The sequence below is a fragment of the Lynx canadensis genome, chromosome D2, assembly GCF_007474595.2.
Source record: "Lynx canadensis isolate LIC74 chromosome D2, mLynCan4.pri.v2, whole genome shotgun sequence".
In the NCBI taxonomy this organism is placed as follows: domain Eukaryota; kingdom Metazoa; phylum Chordata; class Mammalia; order Carnivora; family Felidae; genus Lynx; species Lynx canadensis.
In genome coordinates, this window is record NC_044313.2 from 35,977,042 (window position 1) to 36,001,334 (window position 24,293).

General features: G+C 42.1%; 1 protein-coding gene across 1 annotated transcript in view; it reads right to left on the minus strand.

Moving 5' to 3' along the window:
* Positions 1–24,293, minus strand: part of PCGF5 (polycomb group ring finger 5) — a 117,679-nt gene that overhangs the window by 59,174 nt on the left and 34,212 nt on the right. Inside the window, 1 exon segment of the mRNA XM_030334991.1 lies at positions 2,822–3,115. Within this exon segment, the coding sequence (XP_030190851.1) occupies positions 2,822–2,933 (112 nt within the window). The 5' untranslated portion in view covers positions 2,934–3,115.

Sequence of the window (24,293 nt, forward strand, 5' to 3'; positions counted from 1 at the left end):
TGATGGCCAAGGAGTTTTTCAGGCCAGAATGACTTGTGCAGTTAAACTGTCACTTACCCCTTTAGACTTTAAACTGCTGTTGCAAACATAAACATAGCCCTTGCTTATAACATGACTGTTTATACTTCTGGAATCTTTTGTTTTCCATCTCAATTTAAAATTGGGATTTTATTATGTCCCAGAGAAAATTTTCTTTCAGAAAAACAGATATAAAATCTGCATTAGAAAGGCAGAAATTGGAGAATTTGTGCTTTCTTCTTATCTCCCAGATTTGGCAGTTTTTGCTGAAGAAATCCAAATATGAAAATAATGCACAAATGTTAGAAGAAGTAAAACAAAACAGACCGTGGACCAGGTCCGGGTACCATGCTTGGTGTAGTGGGAAACATGTAAGTAGAAGATTGAGTCCTTGCCCTAGAGTATTCACATCCTATTGGCTCTTCCTCCAAAATACATCCACAATCCACTCTTCCCCGCCTCCATTGCATACCTCATTACCCTGGTTGAAGGCCCTATAATCTTTCAGCTGACATGCAGTGACAGCCTTCTGACTGCTGTTCCATAAACCTGCCAAGGGCATTCCCACCTCAAGGCCTTATACTTGCTTTTTCCTCCATCTAGAATGCTCTTCCCATATATACACAGAGCTCAATTCCTTCAGGTTTGTGTTCAAATGTCATCGTATCAAAGAGGCCAACCCTGACACTGTATATAAAATAACCCCATCTCTCCTATCCACAACCCTTCTTTATTTCTCTTCATAGCATTTATCATTATCTTACACGGCACATATTTATTATTAGTTTCAGCTACTCGAATCTAAGCTTCTTGAGAGCCCAGATGTTTGACTATCCTGTTCACTGCGGTATCCTCCGTGTCCAGAATGGACAGTGCCTGGCACACAACAGGTATTCAATAAATATTTGTTCGATGACATTTAACTAGTAATTATTCAAGTTAAGTAATGATACAGGGCAACAGCAAATTAGTATTTCAAGACAGTTCATAGTTAATTGCTAATTGAATAGCATAGGCCAGTAATACCCAAAGGTAATACATATCTCCATCACTTGGAGAGGTTTTCCAAAATACACATACACAGACCTCACCACAACTGATTCACCAAATCGCTCCAGGTGGGAATCTGAGCGTATGTATTTTATTTTATTTTTAATTTTTTTTAATGTTTATTTATTTCTGAGACAGAGGGAGACAGAGCATGAGTAGGGGAGGGGCAGAAAGAGAGGGAGACACAGAATCCAAAGCAGGCTCCAGGCTCCGAGCTGTCAGCACAGAGCCCGATGCGGGGCTCAAACTCACCGCGAGATCGTGACACGGGCTGAAGTCGGACGCCCAACCGACTGAGCCACCCAGGCGCCCCTGACTGTATGTATTTTAAACAGCTTCTTAGAATGATTCTATTTTGCTTTTATTGTGCTACACTACATATTACATAAAATTTGCCATTTTAACCATTTCCAGGTGATTCTCTATTTTGTACCTATCTGAAACTCCTGGTGTAGTATTATGTCAGTTCAGTAGCAGGAGAACAGGTGAGAGGGAGGATCTTAGAGCACGAGCTTTGGAGTTGAGTAAGGTTCACCACTCATTAGCTGTGACACTGGGCAAGTTACTTAACTCAAGGTTTCCACACCCACAAAATGAAGATAATCTCTATACTCTCTCTTTCCCAATATCCACCTCAGACTGTTTCAAGCAAAGCTAAAATGAAATCAAGTATATAAAATATATATAAAATATATATATATATAATATAAAATAAAGTATCTATTTGGTGCACATAACAGGCATTAAACTAGAACTTACTAGAATTACTTTCACTGAAACAGGAAAACAGTTTCATATGGGCAGAAACACAAAAAGTATGTGGAATCCTGGCATAAGTGGCTAGAACAATGAAACTTCTACTGATAGGCCAGGTGAGAAAGAAACTTGACAGGAGTTCCATAGACATGACCATATTAGAACAGAGGTTTTCAAACTTGATCATGCTTCCAAATCACTTAGAGGGCTTATTGAACACAGATTGCTGGGTCCACTCCCAGACCTTTTGATTCAGTAATTCTGGAGTGGGGCTTGTTAATGTGCATTTCTCATAAGTTCCCAAGTGATGCATAGGCTGCTGGTTTTTTGGTCAAAGGGTAGAAAATTTCAGTTCAACAAGACGAAGAAGTCCTAGAGATCTGCACGGCATACAGCCTATAGTTAATATTACTGTGTTGTATGCTTAAAATTTGCTGAGCATAGATTTTATATTCAGTGGTCATATCACAAAAAAATAATAACAAGAGCATGGGAGGAAACTTTTAGAGGAAATAGATAGGTTTATGACCTATGGTAATGATTTCATGGGCATATACTTATCTCTAAACTCATCAAGTTGCATACACTGAATATCTACAGCTTTTTGTAAGTCAACCATACAATAAAGTCTTAAAAAGCCAAAGAATTAAAGCAAGCATACCCAAACAAAACCTGTGAGATTAATTCCTGCAATATAATTTTAAATCAAAAAGCTAAAATGGTTCGCTTTTCAAAAAACTATATCCAATAACATGTTTATGGTTTTTAGAACATGAAAATTAAACAAAAGTCAACTATTACATAATAATACAAGAAAAATTTCATGCCCCTGGTATGTTAATGACAAATTCAATCCTGAAAATAGATTCAAAGTTAATTCTTGGAATACTCATTGTTTTGAAAGCTAAAATTTAGGTAAAAACAAAATGTGGTGGTTTTAAAAGAATAAGTGTAGCCCATAACTTCTGAGGCATAAATGACAAAAAAGAATACTCACAGGTATGGAGGCATTCTGTCACTGTAGTTGGCTTGATCAGGTACCCTTTACAGATGTAGCAGGTGATATAAGGATTGAAATCTTTCACCAAGTGTTTCCTTTGGGTAGCCATTCGTGGTTAGCTAGGACTGGCTTTAGTAGTTCAGGCAAAGAGGGGTAGTAAGTGGATGAAGTCTGATCCCAGGAGCCGGCGTGGAGTTCCCAACTGGATGTCCTGAGGCATGAGAACTAACATCCAGATTTATCATGAGATCGCTGGTCATCACTCCTTTTGGTGGTTCTGCTTTCCCATATCTGTTTCCACAGTAATTTTAAAAAGATAAGAGAAAAAGAGTGTCAAATTCCTCATACGGTATTAATAACATATTAGCAGCAAGTGTTACATGCTCCAAATTGGGTGTATGGGTGAACAGAACACTTCATTCACTGTCACATTAATTTGTAAACCTGCTATGGTGTCATTCAGGAAAATGACAAATTCATCCAATCCTGGAGCCTTAACTCTCAATTCTACAAGTGACACCCAAAGCGGTTAACTCCAGTTTTGATATCTTTACCTCTTCAGTAATGCAGTTTAACTACCTGCTTGACTTCTCTATTAGGAGTCCTTACCAATACAAGTTACAAGATTCAAAATTGAAATCATTATCCTATCAAAATGCTTCCTATTTCCATTTTGTACCCTGCATCCAGTCAGTGAAATCAAGTTGATGTCCTTTTCCGTTCCATCCATAGCCACCCTATTTGAATATTACCTCTCCACCTGCAGTCCATCTTACATTCTACCAGATTTATTTTATTCTATCACATTCGGGTTCTCTTTTCAAAGATTGTCAGTGTTCCCTCTTTACAAACAGACAGACATTTACATTCCTTAGCTTTCCATACAAGACCTTCACAGGCTGACCTTAGCATACCCTTCAACACTTTTCTTCAGGCAAAGTGAAAGGATCTCTCATAGTCCATTTTGCAGGCTCTATATACCCACTGTCCAACAAGCCCTTCCTCTCCTCTAAATCCTACCTGTATCCTTGGAAACTCTTCTCCAAAGTTATGCTCAGTGTACTCTCTTCTCGGGTTTAACCCTTACTACTCTCCTATTACATCTTTCTTTTAATTTATAGTTCCATTCATTCTTTATCTCCTCTATTAGACTGCAAATTCTTTGATAGAAACTGGTCACATTTAGTAAATGTATAACTTGGGCAATGTTATTTATCCTCTCTAAATCTCAGTTTTTAAACTATTAATGAAAAGAGTGCGTGCGCCCTAGAGTGGTAAGGATTAAATAAGACCATATACATAAAGCTAGCACACAATAAGAACTGAAGGTCATTAACTTTTTTTCCAGAAATGTTTAGCACAGTTGGCTGGTCCGTGGAGTTGCTGGAAAAAAAGTTTTAAAGGTTTCTTACAAACAAATGTGTTCTAGGAGAAAACAGCATGAAGGAAGGTACTGATTTCCTGTTAATCCTATGAACAGGAACTTTTCTCCTATCTTAGCGGTTAACTCACAGGTGAGTATAAAGCAATGGGAGAGGTAAAAGGCATCACTCCATTGACACATCGCCATTGAGAATGTGCACGGTACAGGTTCTGGGGGTGTCATCCTAACCGCTCAGGAGAACTGTGTCGAGGGTGTAACACAAAGGGAGCATAAATAACAGCCGGCCGGGGCGGGGGGGGGGGGGTCTGGTCTGCGGCCCTTTATGACCTTCTGCAAGGCATTTAATATCCGTGCCTGGGTTTCGGCTTCTCCTGTACACATTGGGACTAAGGGCCTTGCCTCGTCCACAGGTTTGCCAGGAAGCTCCAAAGTTAAGAGAAAGTCTTCTGAAAGAGGAAATGCACGGTCCCGATCTCATACCACCCGAGCCACAGAGTCCTGTCACCACGACGGTTAAAGGAAGCAAGTATCTGCAGTGACGGGGAGGAAGGGAACTTTTCCGCGTCCTCCGGCGGGACCCGGCAGCACGGCCCGGGGCGGTCCAAGCACAAGTCCGCCCCGCCCGCCTGGCAGGTGCGCGGGCCCGGGCCCGGAGGACGCGCCGCTCGGGCCGGGCCGGGGCTGCGCCGGGGAAGACGCGCCGCCTCTCCGGGGCCGAGCGCCGGCAGCTCGCCGCCCTCTCCGCGCCCGAGGCCAGGACGCGGCCCCGAAGCCCCCAGACCCTGGCCGGACACCCCGCCCCCGGCTGCGAGAGACTCCCGGCTCCAGGCGAGGCCGGCCGCGGCAGGTGCCTGGAGGTGCCGCTCCCGCCCCGGGCGCAAACTTGGGCAGGGAGCGCGGGGGCGGCCGGGGCCCCTCGGCCGCTCTCAAGCCCGCCCGGTACCTACCCCGCGGCCGCCGCCGCCGCCGCCGCCGCTCCTCGCCCGCCAGCGCGCCGGCCTCAGAGGGAAGGAAAGTGAAAGAGAAACAGCGCCCGCCGCGGCCTGGCCGGTCCCCGCGCCCCGTCCGCCCTCCCCCTGCAGGCGGGAGCGCGCCGGCTCCGCGGGGCCACTCGGCTCGGGCCCGATAGGGCGCGGCGGGCCTCGGGGCCCAGAGCCGGTGCCGCCTCCAAGGGCAACTCCACCCCCTTCCAACCGCCGGCGCCGCCGGCCGGCCACGCCCCCGGCCACGCCCCCGGCGCCACGCCCGCAGGCCACGCCCGCCTGCCCGCGCTCCTCGCAGGTGCTGCGGCCTGCCGCCCGCCCTGGCCTCCTTGGCTTCAGCGCGACTCGCAGCCTTGGCCAAATTTCATCTCGGTTCTTCTTCTCGCCACCCCTCCCGGTTGTTTTCATCATAACAATGTCTGGTACATTTTCCCTGGTGCGTTTAAAAGCAACGGTCAGTGCTGATAATGAGTCACCCTGTGAAACTGTCTACTCAACTGCGTCTTCCCCAAGCCAGTCCCACCTGCGCAGCAGCGGGGACGAAGACATTCCTTGATTTACGCCTTATGTAAAAATCACTAACGAACTTACTACTGTGGGGTGGGGATCGTGGACAACTGAGCAAGGAGCGCGGTGGGGGTGGGGGTATTAGCAGAAAGGTAAAGAGTTACTACTATTTTCAAGGTTCAAAACAAACAAAAACCCCAGTTCTCTTCGTAGTGGCTTTGAGACCTGCAAGAGACCACTTACTGCAAAAATGTATTCAAAACCATGCATTAAAAGATTCCTTAAAGTCATTCAATCCTATTCTACTGCATTCCAAAAATTTAACAAATTTCTTCTACAACCACTCTTTTGCTAAACATTAAATTAGACCTGGTTCTTTGCTTCTTAGAAGACTGCAACCCAGTAATCCTACGGTGGCAGGCAAATCCGTGTGGTCTCCACCAGTAAAACAAAAGTCAAAGCGAACATCCCAAAGGTAATCAGCAAAAGGTGGCTTCAATTTGTGCATAAGAGGGAAAGGTGTTGCAATTACATCATCTTTGCTTCTGCAGAAGTGAGAGCAGTGGGGGCTAGGGAACTGACAGTTGGGGGGGGGCGATTAATGCAAAGTTATTTGTTTGATCTCCTGTTGACAGGACTAACCTTCCTTATCACCAGAGGGACAGACTGTGGAAATGGTTCTAGTGGCCAACAAACCCAACAACCACCCAGCAACCATACAGGTGTTCAAAGATCTATTTCAAATGTGATTACACCAAACAAGTAGACAAAGACAGCTTTTAAAAATATCCAATTTATCATAAAACTTATGTAGAGTGGACATAACATTTAAAAAATACCACTGTTAATATTACAGCAGGAGCAATACATTTTCTCAAACAGCTTTCAATGACATTTTTATCATCCTTATAAGAACCTAAAATATATATGCCAATTTCCATGCTAGGATCAACTTCAATAAGTCACAGCAATCACAATGGGTACATTGGTCAAATGACTTTAGAGTGGAAGGATTACTTTCAAATCTTTCATCCTAGAGACAAAACAGATGAATATGTGAAAAGTCGTCCTATTTCAAGTGCATGTAAAACATGTAATGGAAAATGTATATATACACACACACACACACACATACACACATATATGTATATGTATACATACATGTATATGCACTTGTATATGTATGCATATGTATGCATATGTATATACACATATGTGTGTGTATACACATATGTGTGTGTGTGTGTATACACACACACACACACACACACATACCACTTACTGAAGGTCCAGGGGGGCTTAAATGTGATTGGTGGTCAATAGTAAGTGGGGTTAATCAGCATTCCCTGAGGAAATGAGCTTGAGGATGGATATTAGGAAGGCTTCTATTAGCAATGGAAGAGGGATGATGAACATGCTAGAGCAGTATTTGAACACGGATGTAGAGGTGGCATTGCCACAATCAGAACCACAAATGGTGGGCTTGGGGGTAACAAAGAATTACAACCTTGGTAAGGAAATCTGTGCCTTGTGTACCCAGAGGTAGCACAAGATGTAGTAAAATGCTTGGTGGTGCCTCCTTTCCCTTCTTCAGCAACCACCCACCTTTCCCAGTCCAAGAAAAAAAAATGCACATATGAAAAAAATAAGAAAAAAACCTCAAACATTTGTCTGGTTAAAAAAATTAGTATCAAAAGAAATGGTAAGAGAGAATGTTACAAAGAGACAAGTTTCCTGACCTACGTGTAGGTTCTGAGCATCTAAACATAGGACTTTCGGTGGCTGTTTCCTTTTCTTCCCTGGGAACACTTGCCAGTAACTTACCTCTTAGTTCTTTGGTTCTGACATGGGGTTGGAACAAACCACAGAAGCTTCCATGTGAGCAGGTGCTCTGATAACAAATCTCAAGTACCAGTGAGACCCTCAAATAAACAAAGGCCTGGAAGCAATTGGATATACAGGACTGGGGGAGAAAAGGCAGATAAAAGAATCATCGCTGAGAGTCCCCTTATCACTAATCTACTTCAGCTTTCTCATTTTACAAACGTAGAAACCAAGATCCTGGGAAGTGGCAAGTTCGTAATCACAGACCTGCTTTTGGTAAAGCCAACACCTAAACAAAGGTACCGGTTCCATATCATTTACATCTCTCAAAGGGAATTTCCTAAGTCCAGGATTTTAGGGGAGGTTTGGTAAGAAACAAATGAGCTTACAAGAAAATAAGGAACAAAGGGAGAGAAGAATGGATGAAGGGAGAGAGGGGAATTACTGCCGATATGGCATGCAGGAGGAACTGCCACTGGTGATCTCCTATCAAAGAAGCATCATCCCAAAGCAATAACTTGCTTCATTTCATCATTGATCCAGACTCTTCCAGGGAACCACAAATGGCTCCTGATAACTCTTGGAACTATTTGGAGGTACCTGTATATCTGACAAATGTTTTCATTACTTTATATTTTATGTCTAGATTTTTATTTCAGTCAAGGCCTGGTAATGGATAAGTAATTCTATACTGAAAAGTTCACATTCTGTCCTTGGCTAATAAATCTATTATCAATGAACTGACGTTTAATAGCATAATGTTTAAAAATCGGGTTACGGGGCGCCTGGGTGGCGCAGTCGGTTAAGTGTCCGACTTTAGCCAGGTCACGATCTCGCGGTCCGTGAGTTCGAGCCCCGCGTCAGGCTCTGGGCTGATGGCTCGGAGCCTGGAGCCTGTTTCTGATTCTGTGTCTCCCTCTCTCTCTGCCCCCCCCCGTTCATGCTCTGTCTCTCGCTGTCCCCAAAATAAGTAAACGTTGAAAAAAAAAATTAAAAAAAAAAAATCGGGTTAGAACTTTATTTACATTTCCCCTGGGATATTAAATAAGATGGCTTTTTCATTATTGTAAATTATTTTATCTACCTAAGTATGCTATTTAATCGTTTTATACAGAATATCTCTAACATAAAACTATCCTCTGTAATCTAAAAGTCTTCCTACAGAGATTTTAGGAAATATTCAAATTGAATGTCCCCTTGGGACATTTAAAATAAAATAAATAATAAATAAAAATAATAAAAATAAACTAAATGGGACATATAAAATAAAATGTATTTATTTTATAACCATGGATATTACAGCTCAAAATCTATGATTACCTAAAATCAGTGACAGTGGAATGAGAGGGGAACAGAACTGAAGGACTTCCAATCCCCCTCAACCACGTCTCTTTTCCTGTTAATGCAGCCCTCCCTTATGATCAATAATTGTCAAGGACTCTCTCTACTAAATGCCTTTGAATCCTTCCACTTACCCTGGTTGAGATTACTACCATGTCTACCTTCCATCACTTCAACGAACTCTTAGAAAGCTATGGCTCTTGTCTGTCAAACCCTTCTCCACAGCATAACCAGAGGACTCTCTAACTACAAATTGGATCGTGTTGCTCCCCAGTTAAAAAAAAAAAACAAAGAAAAAACACAACTCTCTTCTTAGGCTAACGACCCAAACACTTAATAAACCCATCCCAGATTCCCATTCCTTCTACAGCCTCTCCCTTGAAGTCTAGGCTGTAGCCCTAATGAACATTTTTACCTTCGAACTACAGAGGTGGGTCTCCTTTCTTTCAAATGAGCATCCTGTCCCAGTTCCCTCACCCCTCCCCACTCTTGCTAAATCTGGTCAGCCCTTGTTTATCCTTTAGGTATTGGGAAATCTCAAAGGCCACTTTCCAAGACACCCTGAAGGTGCTGAAGAACTTCCATGATATACATACACCGCGTACCTACATGACAACTCAGCTTATTCTCTCAAGTCTAATATCACACTGTCTTGGGTTACCTGGTTGACGTGGCTGAGCCCCCTTCTGGATCCATTGCTCGACTGTGCTTCACTAGCACTATGGATGGCAAATGGTAAGCATTCAAATAAACACTGACTGTAAGCTGAATATTTGTAGGCACTCTAAGACCTATTCTGTGTACTCTTTCTCTGGTTTCTTCCTGGAGGGACCTTTCCAAAGATATGTTAGGCATAATCCCTGCCATCTAGGACTACTAAATGAAATCACAACAGGCAACAGAGACGTATCCACAAGAAACAAGTAGGGAGCAAATACACCAAATTTATTAATAAGGTGTTAAATGACAAAAACTCCAGCTGAAAGAGGCACTGCTATTGGAGGTCAAGAAACTAGTCCTACATGCTTATGACTCTACCAGTAATAAATACAGCAAGGCAAAATACCAAAAGCTATGGATATGAAAAATAAATGAGAAAGCCAGAAAAAAAAAAAGGGAAATTAAGTCAATATGCTAAAAGTGAGTACAAATAAATAGCATTAGGTATAGGGACAAGATTAGTCTGTGAAACACAGTGCAACTAGCTAAATATTTTAAAGTGCCTTAAATACACTATGCTAAAGAGACAGACCAACACAACTTGTTTTTTTTCTCTTTTGAGAGGCAGAAAAAACTAGCTGTATTTTCTTTACTGCGATTTCAACAGTTGGCTAGAGCAAGTTCCATTTATACTGGAAGAACAGAGATGTAGCTAAAATAGGTACAGACTATAAGGAAAAGCTGCATTTACTCCAATCATCAGGGCTATGGATATTTTAAAACATCATGACAAAACCACAACTGTTATTTTGGGAGGTCAGATTAAATCCCTGAGGATTATAAATGGACAAGTGACTGACATGCAGAAACTAAGAATATTCCATCAAATCTGAATGTAGATGATTCTAAGTTAGGAATGATTATAGAAAAGTTAGAAAAAAAGCCCTACCAAAAAAAGATATGAAATTCAAATGGGGCAAATGCAATATGAAAATTTAGTGATATAAACACTCAAATACCAGAGGAGACTAGGCACATGATTTGAAAAAGTCCTTATTTTACAGGTAGCTGTGGTTTGGAGGAAGGGACACTAGACCTAATAAGAGAACTTGATTTTCGGTCAGGGCAAGTCACTTAACTTCCCTTGGCTTCATTTTCCTCCTATAAAAACTAAGATTAATATTATCATCTTAATCACTGGTCTACAGGGAAGATTTTCTTTATATACTTCTGTGTTATTATAATGAGCATATAGAAGATTAAATGAGATGGTAAGTGAGAAATGTTTTTTAAATTATAAACCATAAAGGACTATAAACATGAAAGGTATAAGTGGTAATCTTGTGGGCCACCAGCACTGAACAGTACCTAGTAATCTTGTCCCACCCAGCAGAGGTCCTGATGCTGAGATATATCCAAAGAATGTTTGTAGGATGAATGAGACACTTCAGGCAAAGCAACGGATCTAGGACACAGCATAAAGTAAGGCACGCAATGGCCACAAAGTATTCCTTCCTCTCAACTCAGTATTTCTCCCACCCAATGTTTAAAAACAAGACGGGAAGCCCTAAATATTTCACACTAAGCAATTCAGTGACATACAAAGAAAACTAAATCCCCAAATGTTTAATAATTTGGTATAGGTGAACATCTCAGAGGTATGTGTTAAATCTTTATTCACTCCCCTCAAATGAAGGGGTAGCAGAAATTTAAGGTTTTCCACTAAAATGCAAAATATCCAGGGGGAGGGGGTCACAGTTAGGCTCTTATGAGCCACCTCTTAAGCTATGGGTTCCCAGCTCACCAGGATTAGTAGAAGGGAGAAAGGCCAGGGAAGGACAGGAGGCTTTAGTTATTACTTAACACTTTAGCAGGATATTAACTGTAACACTTTGCTGGCTGGGAGGTGGGGGAACCAGTAGGAGGAAGGAAAGCCTAACTGCAAGAGGAGGAAAGCAAACCACCAAAAACAACCTTCTCTCTTGTACTGAATTCACACAATTCTGTCTTGGATCAAAAACAAAAACAAAAACACTCCTGAAAACAAAAGGCAAATTGGTATGTTCACAACGTCTTCAACTATTCAGAATTAATGACTAAGATGCCGATTACTTTGTGTTCAGGTATGCAGGAAGATAAGAGAACATTGGCCTAAATTAAAGCAAGGGGACATTAGCTATTAGATATTCTTAATTCTTTACCTTCCGGGTGATAAACCCCACAACAGTCTCAGAAGCCATGATAACTTGTGATAGTTCAAGAAGAAAGAAATGATACATTTGTCTTCAATGGTTTCTTAATTTCTGTTTGTTGAAATGGGTTATTCTAGCTGACTGGAAAAGCTTCTACCAGTTACCAAAACTTCCTGATATCTTCTTGATGAGAAGCTGAAAAAAGCACCAGCATCTAAGCATCTTAGACTAGATGATGAAGGAGAATGCAAGATGGTTCACAGCAAAGTGGTTAACAGCATAAGCTCCATGAGAGCAAGGCTTTTTATCATGACTGCTGTAGCCCTTGAATCAAGTCTAACACATAACAGGCTCTCCTTAAATATTTGTTGAATAAATGAATGGACAAATGAACAAGCAAATAAGTGAAATCTGACTTTGCACTCAAGAGTGCCAGTGTTCAAATTTTGGCACGGTCTCTTCCTGGCTATATGTCATAGGGCAAAGAACTATTCTGTGTCTCAGCTTTCCCATGACTTAAATGGATATAATAAAAGCACACATTTTAGGAGTTTTTAAGGGGATTATAGGAGACAATTCAAGCAATGCACTTAGTAAGCAAGCAAATGCTGACTTAAGTTTAAGAATTTCAGATCTATATGCTTCCTTGCTATTTAGACAAAACAACAGTAAAACAGAAGACAGAATTTAAGGCCTGATGACAAACAAATACTTTGAACAAATGCCTTGTACAATTTATTTGCTTTTCAGTCACCTAACTTTCCTGCCAGTTGCCCTTCCTTGCCCTGGAAGAATTTTAAAATGAGCTTACTCTCTAAGCGGCAAATGAGTAAAATATGAAACTCACAGCTTCTATTACTCAAGATGAAATCAAGAAATAGGATGTGCACAGAAGTCTGAAGAGTGTTATGAACACTCAAAATTCCAACTGAGTGATCTGCATATAGTCTTAGGGAGGCAGAACTGAAATGTGACAGTTAGTAAACTAAAAATCAATTATAGTTTACCTCATCTGGAGTAACTTTATGTAAATAGACAAAGGATGATGAACAAAGGGCAAGATGTGACCTGTGTGTAGACAGCTCTGTCTAGGATAGGGAGACACTGAATCTGGCAAACTCTGAAACAGTCACCAGAGAAGCATGCTCTGATCCTACCCAGCAGTGGTTCCTAAGACCTGAATTACCACCCTTCATCTTTGGCCCTGATTCCAATGCCCACAAAGTTACTTTCTAAGTATGCATTTGTGTTCTCCTATACCAAAATTCTGGAAGCAAATACTTGAACTGTAAAATTAATATTTGTGACTATTCCACTGTAAAGTTTAAGATCTTTCTTTTTTACTGTAACTGACTAATACCATGAATGATATTGTATTAAATTCTTCATAGATAGATCTTAAAAGGTGCCATTTTAGAGTTGGGGACATGAAGTAAGGTTGGCCAGCTTACCCTGGGCCAAGTCAAGTAAGGGGTAAGGATAGAATTTTCTTGTTTCTGTAAAGCACATTTCCTTCAATTAAAAAAAGTTATAGATGACCCAGTCACAAACGGACAACTATTATATGATTCTACTCATATGAAGTATCTAGAGTAGTCAAATTCATAGAGACACAAAGTACTGTGGTGGTTGCCAGGGACTAGGGGGAAGGGGAGGGGAGAGTTAGGTTAATAGGGACAGAGTTGCAGTTTAGGATGGTGAAAAAGTTCTGCAGGGGCGCCTGGGTGGCTCAGTTGATTAAGCGTCCGACTTCAGCTCAGGTCATGATCTCACGGTCCGTGGGTTCGAGCCCCGCGTCGGGCTCTGTGCTGACACCTCAGAGCCTGGAGCCTGCTTTGGATTCTGTGTCTCCCTCTCTCTCTGACCCTCCCCCGTTCACGCTCTGTCTCTCTCTGTCTCAAAAATAAATAAACGTTAAAAACTAATGATGCTTGGGGGCGCCTGGGTGGCTCAGTCGGTTAAGCGTCCGACTTCAGCTCAGGTCATGATCTCACGGTCCGTGGGTTCGAGCCCTGCGTCGGGCTCTGTGCTGATACCTCAGAGCCTGGAGCCTGCTTCGGCTTCTGTGTCTCCCTCTCTCTCTGACCCTCCCCCATTCATGCCCTGTCTCTCTCTGTCTCAAAAATAAATAAACATTAAAAAAAATTTTTTTAAAGAAAAAATTCTGCAGATGGATGATGGAGATGGCCACACAACAATATGAATGTATTTAATGCCACTGAACTGTGCACTTAAATATGGTTAAAATGGTAAAATGTGTTATGTATATTTTGCCACAATAAAAAAATGTTAGGGGAAAAAAATCTTTGTTTTTTTAAAAAGAAAAAGTAAATCACAGCAAATAGTTAAGACCCTTGGCAAATCACTTCATGAGCCTTGATCTGCCCATCTATAAAACTGCTCTAGACTTGGGCTACATAATCTCTAATGACCCTTTGGAAGCATTACCTAGAGCAGAGGTTGGCAAATTTTATCTGCAACGGACAAGATGGCAGATATTTTAGGCTTTGTGGACTACATAGTTTCTGTTGTAACGCCACTCTGCCTGTATAGGGTAAAAGCTGCCAAAAACAATATGCAAATGAATGGCTGTAGCTATGTTCTAATAAAACTTTATTTAAGAAACAAGCAGCAAGGGCACCTGGGTGGCTCTGTCAGTCAAGCGACTGACTCTTGGTTTGGATTCAGGTAATGATCTTGAGGTCTGTGAGTTCGAGCCCCACATCAGGCTCTGCGCTGACAGCGTGGAGCCTGCTTAGGATTTTCCATCTCTCCCTGTCTCTGCCCCTCCCCCATTCACACTGTCTCTGTGTCCCTCAAAATAAATAAATAAACTTTAAAAAAAAAAAAAAAACAGGCAGCAAGCCAGATTTGGCCTTTGGGACTGTTGTTTGCCAATTCCTGACGTAGAGCATATATCTGTGAATATGTACAGAGGATAGCAGTTAAAATTCTTCTGTGTCCCAGGGTTGATAATGTTTACAATTCCAATAAGCTCTTGTTTTAGTGTAACATTTTAATGTTATGATTTCTATTTTCCAGGCAGTGAGTAGAATGCAGTGGCTTAACTACCAAAAGATGGTGGTAGTCTCATCATCTTCATCACCACCAACACCACCACCATCAACAGCTCAGAGAGTTAGAAACTATCTTTCATTCTTTGTAAAGGTTTACCATAATCATGGGGCACCTGCATGGTTCAGTCGGCTAAGTATCCGGCTTTGGCTCAGGTCATGATCTCATGGCTCCTGGGTTCAAGCCCCGTGTCGGGCTCTGTGCTGACAGCTCAGAGCCTGGAGCCTGCTTCGGATTCTGTGTCTCCCTCTCTCTTTCTCTCTCTGTCCCTCCCCCGCTCATGTGCACGTGCTCTCTCACTCTCTCTCTCAAAAAACAAAAAAAATTGTTTTTTAATTTAAAAGTTTATCATAATCTGTTCTCCTATGTCACAGTGGAGAAAATCTACCAACAAAGAGAAAAAGAATATTAAATAAACACATTCTGTCCTGTTTGCTGAAGAGCAGACTTAGTCTCTCACCTCTGACTTAAAGACACCATATAGTCCCAGTGGCATTTAAATAAAAAATATTTAAGGGGCGCCTGGGTGGCTCAGTCGGTTGGGCGTCCGACTTCAGCTAAGGTCACGATCTCGCGGTCCGTGAGTTCGAGCCCCGCGTCGGGCTCTGGGCTGATAGCTCAGAGCCTGGAGCCTGCTTCGGATTCTGTGTCTCCCTCTCTCTCTGACCCTCCCCCATTCATGCTCTGTCTCTCTCTGTCTCAAAAATAAATAAACGTTAAAAAAAATTTTTAAAAAATATTTTCCCATTTTACCTGAGATTCTAGAGTGCTGATTTAAGAGAAAACACAGGGCTTCAAGGGGTAAGCTATCTGCTTACATACTTAGAGACAGTGCTGCAAGCTAGCCTGACCTGGGCAAGTCACACTGCAATGTGTGTGTATGTCACTGCCAGCCTCCCTGTGGCCAGCTTTGGTAGCCTGGATCCTGGTCTGAGAAGAGGCCACGAAGGACCGGGTGGGAAGAGTTCACCATCCCATCTCCTTTGAAGAACAGCAGCTCCAACGAGAGAGGGCACATTTATTTACTATTATTTTAAATGTTTATTTATTTTGAGAGAGGGGGAGAAAGTGTGCATGTGCATAGGGAGGGGCAGAGAGAGAGGGAGAGAGAGAATCCAAGCAGGCTCCATGCTGTCAGTGCAGAGCCCCAGGCAGGGCTCGATCTAATGAACCATGACAGCATGACCTGAACCAAAATCAAGAGTCGGTAGCTTAACCAACTGAGCCACCCAGGCAGCCTGAGAGGGCACATTTAAAATGAGGATACTGTGGGAACTAGATCTGGCCTGACAACCTAAGGAGAAGGAGGGATGCTTCTATTCCTATGATGCAATTGATAGGTCAAGATGATATTCTCCCCTTCTAGCTTTTTTGGATGACTGTTACAGGCAAATCAAGAAGAATCTGCGAGGGGCGCCTGGGTGGCGCAGTCGGTTAAGCGTCCGACTTCAGCCAGGTCACGATCTCGCGGTCCGTGAGTTCGAGCCCCGCGTCAGGCTCTGGGCTGATGGCTCAGAGCCTGGAGCCTGTTTCTGATTCTGTGTCTCCCTCTCTCTCTGCCCCTCCCCCGTTCATGCTCTGTCTCTCTCTGTCCCAAAAATAAATAAACGTTGAAAAAAAAAAAAAAATTTAAAAAAAGAAGAATCTGCGAAAAGGGTAAAAGAGTTTAAAGTACTTTTCCCATAAGTCATCACAACTGAGTTCCATTCACTACTATACTGCTGAATTACAAGAGGAGGCTTTGCTATTGGATCATTTGAGTACTGGCATTTTAATTTACTAAATTAAGAAAACTGCAGAAAAATCAGAAGAAGAGAGGTAATTACATGTATTCACTTAACACTTTTTGTTTTTCTTCCCCAATAAGAAAATTACTCTTTTTATTAAAGGCAACCTGTCCCTCTTTTTTCATCACTACAATAGCAGATTGTGCAGAAGCAGAACATCATAAATAAGGCTGAATGGTGGTCACACAGAAAAGAGGCAGATGAATATAGAACACAGAACTCTCTTATCAGAGATATCAGATTGGGCTCCTAGGCTCAGGTCATGATCTCACGGTTTGTGGGTTCAAGCCTCATGTCAGGCTCTGTGCTGACACCTCAGAGCCTGGAGCCTGCTTCGGACTCTGTGTCTCCTTCTCTCTCTGCCCCTCCCCGACTTGTGCGCGCGCTCTCTCTCTCTCTCTCTTTATATAATTTATTGTCAAATTGGGTTCACTTAACGTTTTTCAAAGGTAAGTTTTGTCAAGAATTGTTGTTCTTGATTTGAACAACTTACAGTGGTACTTCACTTCCTAAAAATTTTGGAAGGATAATGCTTATCACAAATACTGACAAGGAGGTTAATTGGAACTTGATAATTATAAATTAGTAGATCACCATTTCCTTTACAGTATTTCCTGAACAATTTATTTTTTAATCATTTTTTTAACCAGTGAAGTCTGAAGTTTTAAGTGGAGTACTCATTTCTGCTAGAAAAGGAAAGAATTTCTGTAATTAGAAACTGAACTTATATGCATAGGCATGAATGCTTGCATGAAGACTTTATGTTATGTAAGTTAATTCACATTAGAAGTATCCAACAAGAAACTAGTCATTGATAAAATTGAATAAATAGAATTTGTTTTAAAAGTTAAAAAAAGTTTTAAGGGGCGCCTGGGTGGCGCAGTCGGTTAAGCGTCCGACTTCAGCCAGGTCACGATCTCGCGGTCCGGGAGTTCGAGCCCCGCATCGGGCTCTGGGCTGATGGCTCAGAGCCTGGAGCCTGTTTCCGATTCTGTGTCTCCCTCTCTCTCTGCCCCTCCCCCGTTCATGCTCTGTCTCTCTCTGTCCCAAAAATAAATAAACGTTGAAAAAAAAAAAAAATTAAAAAAAAAAAAAAGTTTTAAAAGTTAAAAGTTGTATGATACTACAATGCCCATACCCAACACCGGTGTGAATGCTTCACACTTCTGTACCTTGTTTCCTGACTTCGTGATCTTTAAATGCCACATTAAACACAAACCCTTAACACACATGTTAAGGATACATGTTAAATATTACACACATTTATTCTAAATGCCTGTTATAGGTTGAACTGTGTGCCTCAAAAAGACATGTTGAAGTCCTGACCGGGGTACCTGCGTATGTGGCTTTATTAGGAAGTAAAGTCTTTGAAGGCATAATGAAGTTCCAAGGAGGTCATACCAGAGTAGGTGGGCCTGTAACCCAATAGGACTGGTGCCCTCGGAAGAGCAGGAGAAAGCCAGGGAGAACGCCGTGTGCAGACACAGATGCACAGAGAAGGAGGCCATGTGACGACACAGGCAGAGACTGGGGTAGCAGCACCACAACTAACACGCCATAGGGGAAGCCTCCTCCAGGGAGGTTTCCGCCAGAAGGGGGGACCGCGGCTCAACTACCACTGGGTCAAAGAATTTACGGACACTGATCGAGTTTACGATCACGGCTATGGGAAATGGGAGAGAATTTGTCCAGGCACATATAGAAGAAGAATACAAACAAACAAACAAACAAACAACCCTTCCCACAAAAAACCAAAACCAAAACAAAACCAAAATAAACAAACAAACAAACAAAAAACCCAAAACAAAACCCAGCAGCACTGAGAACCCAGTTGAATTGGATAACACACTTCTAGCGGTACAGATTTGCAGACAGCCATGGTGGTAGAGAAGCAGCACAAATGGATAAACGGACTGGCCCAAAGGGTAAAGGATTGTGGACACAGTGGGTAGAAGGAAGGAGCTAAGAGAAGGGTCAGGATGATCACACCGGAGGTTGAAGCAGACAAGGAAGGGAAGGGATCCAGACAGGGTTGGCTGGACTAAACAGAAACGGAGGGGCAGTGAATACCCACTTATATGAACGGACTTTCCAAGCATACAAGCTAGAATATGCTTATTTTAAAACCAATTTATACTGTACTTAATTCTAGACATTCTTTTGGATCAGTTCAAGGGAATCTGATATAGGTTAATACTTAAAATACCTGGCATAGAACTACTCTGTGCTATACAGAGCTAAGCAGTTACAGAGATTACTTGATACGTATATACGTAAACATACACATATATACGTATTTGAATACACATATGCGTAGTATATATTAAAGACTGCACGAGCAAAGAACCAGAGAGATGTGCTTCTTCAAACGTACAGTCACACTCATTTTAACTGATTATCTCTTTTCTTTTGTAAGGCACAAATATCGTCAAGACTAATCAACAACTGTACATGTCAGTACACACTGGGCATTACACTCGGAGCGCTGTACCCGAACTACCAACATTTATACGCCCTGACTCCTGAAACCATTTTTAAACTGCACAAAAGAGCACTCCCGACCATAGACGGGACCATCTGTAATATTCAGAATCAAAATATAGACAAGTAGCACTTAGGAAGTAAAACTCACTGTGATAAGCAAAAATGTAAATGTTTTGTAATGCTATCCTTTGAAGATTCTGTTTCTTCATGAAGCATAGTGCTCATGTTGTACATTTTTTTCATACAACTTGCCACCATGATGGTAGGGCCGAAGTGCAACTTATTCATACCTGTGCAAAGACAAGCTGAGTAAAAACGCACACTTCCGACTAGATGAATTAAACTTACTTCAGGCTAAAAACCTGACGGTTAGAAGAAAGAAAAGCTTAGGGGCGCCTGGGTGGCGCAGTCGGTTAAGCGTCCGACTTCAGCCAGGTCACGATCTCGCGGTCCGGGAGTTCGAGTTCGAGCCCCGCGTCGGGCTCTGGGCTGATGGCTCAGAGCCTGGAGCCTGTTTCTGATTCTGTGTCTCCCCCTCTCTCTGCCCCTCCCCCGTTCATGCTCTGTCTCTCTCTGTCCCAAAAATAAATAAACGTTGAAAAAAAAAAATAAAATAAATAAATAAAAAAAAAAAAAAGAAGAAAGAAAAGCTTCAAGGAAAGGTCCGAAACAGAATTCCCGTCTTTATAGAGAGGCCTGCCTTCCATTTTCTCGTCCACCCAAAGTGTAAATACGACAAGCAGAATTAGCATGCATGAGTTATGGAAGTTAGGCGCTGCAATTCTTACAGGGATATTCAGAGTTATTTTCCATTTTGATTTATTCAGATTCAATTCTCTATCTTATCCCTGTCAGCACAGCAGCCTCTGGGTACACACTATAAAATATTAACCAAAAAAAGAACAAGCAAATAAACTTCCAGTTACCTCTGGCTCAACGATTCACTTCCTCCTACTGACCAGCATTAGGAGTTCTCTGTGGTTAGTTATTCAGGGACATTGCCAATTACTCTTACCAAATCATTTTTGAAGGATGAGCAAGCGTAATCGTTCCTAAAATCTGTGAAATGGAGATGCAGTGGAAGCAGAAAGGCTTTGCACAGCACATCACCTTGTACCCTTTCCTGTGCCTTCCTGTGGAGGCTGGAAATGGTGGGGACAGCTCTAAAATTCCATCTTCAACTCCGTCCAGGTGGGAGGCAATTCTACCCAGCCTCCAAGTTTCAGTCCTGTACCAAAGCTTTATCCTCTATCAAAGTCAGCTCTCTAAGGCATAGCTGCCACTACTTCTCCCCTTGCCAAGAACTAATGACGTCATAAGCCCTACCAAGTACCCAGAACGGTGCCAAGCAATTTGTGTGATTATTACTTCTTCTACTCCCAACAGCAACCCTGCGTGATAAATAAAGTCACTGCCCTCATTTTACAGATGAAGAAGCAGTGGCCCAGAGCTTGTGGGACAACGGGATCACAAAGCTGAGGACTGATGGAGGCAAGGGTGGAAGCTAGCAGAGAAGGTCCTGGTGCTGCTGAAACCACGTTCCAGACTACTCTGCTTTGTGGCAGCATAATACCCCCTGGGACCTGGACCCAGACAAGCTTTACTACCTTATCTCCGCTCTTTCCAACACAGAACCTTTACGTCACAACCGGACCAAGCTCTCGCTGACCCACAAATACAATGTGAATGCCAACCTCTAGCCTTTGCTTACACTATGTGCCACTAAATGGAATGCTCTCCCTCCTTCTCCTCCTTTTCACCATCCATGAAGGCCAATGGCAATTGCACAGCTTTCCAAACTGTTCCTTCTTCCAACCTTTCTACCTCGTTGGAATCTCTGTTTCCTGAAACCTGTGCACCTGATATTTAACTAGTTTAGTGTGAGTTTTAATGTTTTGTGTTTATGTAGTCTGTCAGGTAAGACGGACACCTGAAGGCATGGACAGACAGGGCCCAGCACAGGTCTGTGAACCTAGCAGATGCTCAGTAAATGTTGACTGAATTTATATAACCTCTCTAGCAACATGGGAAGTAAAATTCATGCAGCTCATGGTCATAAAGTAACACTCTAGAAATCATCTCAAGACTTTTTGGGTAAAATTAAAGGCACATATTCACTTCCAGGGTATTCTTCAACCTAACAGCCAATTTCTCCAGCTAATCACATCAACTAAGTTAAGGCATTTCTGTGTTTGGATACAGAGAGTCAGTGTATGCATATGTGTGCGCATAAACAGCCAGGGACAGACATTCAAGCAATGTTCAAATACAACATTAGAAATATAATGAGGGATCCAAGTTTGTTGGAATTAAAATGATGTTTTGAAAAAATTGATAAGATGGGAAATGGAAATAAAAGGCACTCAATTGGCCTTTTTGCTTTGGATCATTTAACAAGCACTTCCCAGTACCTACATGTTAAACACTGTTTTGTACATGGTGAAGGATGCTGCCATCGTCCAGCTGAGGTTTTGTGTGTGTGTGTGTGTGTGTGTGTGTGTGTGTGTGTTGTATGTGTGTGAAGCAGCTCACCCGAGAATTTTTCAATGCTAGAATGAGATATTCCTCTACATTTGAAGGAGAGAAGAGGTGAAACTTCTCTCCTACTTACTGCCATCACCAGAATTCAGTTTCCAGAGGTTATAAAGATACACAGAGATCTGAGTCAGAATCTGAAACATTTCTGGTTTTCAGTGATTTGTTTTTTTAAGAGTAGCTCACAAGAAGGGCACTGGGTGGCTCAGTTAAGCATTTGACTCTTGATTTCAGCCCAGGTCATGACCTCATGGTTTATGAGTTCAAGCCCTGCATTGGGCTCCACACTGATGGGGCGGAGCCTGTTTGGGTTTCTCTCTCTCCCTCTCTCTGTCCCCCTCCCCCACTTGCTCTGTTTCTCTCTCAAAATAAATAAATTACTTAAAAAAAATAAGTAGCTCACAGGAGGAAGGGAGAGACCCAACAGCAGAAAGCAGGTGCGGTCTAATTGGTACCAGGTGCCCAGCATTTGAGGCACTGACGCAGCCTCTCTGCTTTCCACAGGGCCTTGGCACCCGCCATGACCAAGCCCCTGAATACCCTGAAAGTGGCCTGCACAGACCACAGTTCTTCTGGCCCTGACCTTCTATAGCAACCACTGACCCTCTGTGGGGCAATCCATCTATTGCCAGGCTAAGTCGATTATGCTGTTTGATCCTAGAAATCTTCAGGTTGCATCCTCTAACAAAGAAAACACTAAAGTTGCTTATTTGTTGGTGTATCTCACGAGATTTTCAGGTTAGCTTTTAGATGTAATGTTTTCATAGTGGGGCCATATTAAACACCCTCTATAACATATGTTACTCAGAGAGGGGGAATAAAACCCCCTGTAGCCCCACCTAATTCAATGGACATGTTAGTATGTGCTGTGACCAAGAACAAGATCGCAAGAGCTGTAGCACTTTCTTTTAGAGAAGGAGGCTCTGGGAGCAGACAGATTCTTTGCAATAAAGGTAAGAGTGTCCTGCATCCCTTAGCGGGGAGGTGGGGACTGGCCTTCTGAAAGGAAGTGGGCACTAATAGCACTAATTGGGACGTAGGAAGTTGTGAATCATTCCTAAGCCAGAAACTGCCCAAGTTTTACTCAACTCTACTATTATTATCAGCTATCTATTTAAATGCCAGAGACAGCAGAAGATACAAATGGCAGAGATTAAAACAAACATACAGTCAGAAACAAAACATTGACTTTAGTAATCCTCAGCATCCTGTTAAATGAGTTGCTATGTGCCCATGGGTTCCACACTCACTCCCCAGCGGTGATTAGCAGCACACACACTCAGTCCCTAACACTAGATGGCCTCTGATTTCGGACGCATCCTCTATAACCTCCGCAGAGGGATTCCCTCAGCTGTAAAGCTCTCTTCTTGTAAGGAAGATGCCATGCATTCTTAATAGAAGAAAATAAGGGGAAATAGAAAAGTCAGATGACAGATGGGTAAATGAAATCATGCCAAGGGAAGAAAGGATTACTGATTTAAAAAATGTAAACAGATTAGACAATATGACTAAGCAATACAAAATTCCATGGACATTTGTAATGTTTATGAATGGGGTGGTTGCAAACTGCAAAGGGCCAGAGTGCCAACAACAATCTATCTAAAAATGGCTTTAAAGGGGGAAAAGGAAATTATTTGAACAAAAGCCATCGAAATCTTCCAATGACAGAAAACTCATACCTCTTGTGGAACAAAATAAGTAAATAAATAAATATTTATTTTTTGAGGAGGGGAGTTCAAACTGCCTAACTTCCCTGGGTATCAATAAAGTTGGGTCTGACTAATGGAGAACGCTGGTAGAAACATCCTCCATGAACGTTGTCACTATTGTCCCCTGATCCCAGGTGTTGGATCCCAGCCGAAGACAGCTTCCTGAAAGGTCAGGATTTCTAGAGAAATGCAAATGTGAGTGGGAATACAGTGTTTCACATTATCATGATTTCTGGGAATCAAGTAGCTGGGGTGTACCTCCTCTCTCTCCATGCCTACCAGAGCTCATACACTGTTCAAAAGATCAGTCTCTTCCATGCTAATGAGGTGAATTTTATGGGGAGAGCAGTATTTAAAGTCTTCCAGATCAGCCTACAGACTGCTACAACTGTAGTCCACAGAGCATCATCATCAGCATGACCAGGGACCTTGCTAGGAATGCAGAATCTGGGGCCCTAGGTGATTTGTATGCAATTAAAATTTAAGAAGCACTGTGAATGTACTAAAAATATTTCTTACTCCTGTGATTAGGTATTTCTCTCCCCACATGTGAGGGATCAATGCAGTGAGGCCATTTCTAGGACAATCCAAACATCAAGATGAATGACAGTAATGAATTATCACACATTGAATTTAAGGAAATCAATGCTTATAATAAGCATGAATCCATGCTTATAATAAGGAAATAAGCAAATGGGTGAAGTGGATGCTCTTCTTTACAATGGAATGTGTAATAGAATTCACGATTTATAAATATATAAGGAATGAAAGAGTCAGGAACCACCATTTTGCAACAACCACGGTTGTAATGGATTCAGGCAAGAATCTCCAGAGATCCTAAAACCATTAGGTGAAAGTTTCTTGAGGAGTAGGATATATACATATATATATACACATATATATGTATATATATATATGTATATGTATATATACATATATGTAAATGTATATATATATAGTTTTGCAGTTATCTCTCGGCAGATTACTT